Below are 1,099 nucleotides of genomic sequence, written 5' to 3' on the forward strand. Positions count from 1 at the left end.
GGCATCCAGTGCAGCATCCAATATGGCGGCCACCACGGCATCCAGTGCAGCATCCAATATGGCGGCCACCACGGCATCCAACATGGCGACCAACGTGGCAACCAACACGGCGGCACTGGCAGCCAAAATGGAGGCGGCCACAGCTGGCGGTGCCCTTCCATCACCCGTCAGTGGGGTCACACAGCTGGCGGCTGGCGGGGCTGGAACGCAGGCCTCACCCATGGGTGCTGGTGGCACGCAGGCCTCACCCATGGGTGCTGGTGGCACGCAGGCCTCACCCATGGGTGCTGGTGGCACGCAGGCCTCATCCATGGGTGCTGGTGGCACACAGGCCTCACCCATGGGTGCTGGTGGCACACAGGCGTCGGCTGCGTGTGCTGGTAGCGCCGCCCAGACGTCACCCATGGGTGCTGGCAGCACCGCCCTGACGTCACCCATCCCCAGCAGCAGCGTCACCCAGATCCCAGCTGCGTCTGCTGCCGCCCAGCCGTCACCTACGGGTGCTGGTAGCGTCACCCAGCCGTCACCCATGGGTGCTGGTAGCCCCACGCAGCCGTCACCGCTTTCCACCCTCGGCGTCACCCCGCCGTCGCCCTCGCCTGCCCCCAACGCCACCCCCGTGTCGCCCAGAGCCGCCGCTCCGCAGGCGTCACCACCGCTTGTGATGGAGGCCCCCAAAGCCGCCGCTCCCAGCGTCCCCACGCCGCCGACCGCCGTCACCGCGGCGCCTCCTGCATCCGCTTCTCTCACCGAACCGCCGCCCGCCGTCACCCAAACGCCCCCAGCGGTGGATGGCGGCCACTCGCCACCCGGCCCCGCCGTCACCAAAGCCGTGCTGCTCAATGAAGCGTCGCCCGCAGCCGACGTCGCCCCATCGGCCGCCACCAGCGATGGCTCTGTGCCCCCCGAGGTGACGCCCGCCGAGGTGACGCCCGCCAAGGCCAAGCGCAGCTCCTCGTCCTCCTCGTCGTCCTCCTCTTCCTCTTCCTCCTCTTCGTCGTCCTCCTCTTCCTCCTCGTCCGACTCGGATTCCAGCTCCAGCTCCTCCGAGTCCAACCCCGCCTCCCCGGCCCCCAACCTGGGGGAAGGGCAGCAGCAG

General features: G+C 70.0%; 1 protein-coding gene across 1 annotated transcript; it reads left to right on the forward strand.

The window, feature by feature from the left end:
• Positions 1–6: 6 nt before the first annotated feature.
• On the forward strand, positions 7–1,096 carry LOC122191899 (flocculation protein FLO11-like; the record flags this gene model as incomplete). The annotated part of the gene is made up of 2 exons (XM_042892305.1): positions 7–211; positions 242–1,096. Coding segments are annotated over exons 1-2 (1,044 nt in total), but the record flags the coding sequence as incomplete, so codon positions are not given.
• Positions 1,097–1,099: the final 3 nt, after the last annotated feature.

The sequence above is a fragment of the Lagopus leucura genome, unplaced genomic scaffold, assembly GCF_019238085.1.
Source record: "Lagopus leucura isolate 7727_CA_CO unplaced genomic scaffold, USGS_WTPT01 30682-0_obj-0_obj, whole genome shotgun sequence".
NCBI lineage: Eukaryota > Metazoa > Chordata > Aves > Galliformes > Phasianidae > Lagopus > Lagopus leucura.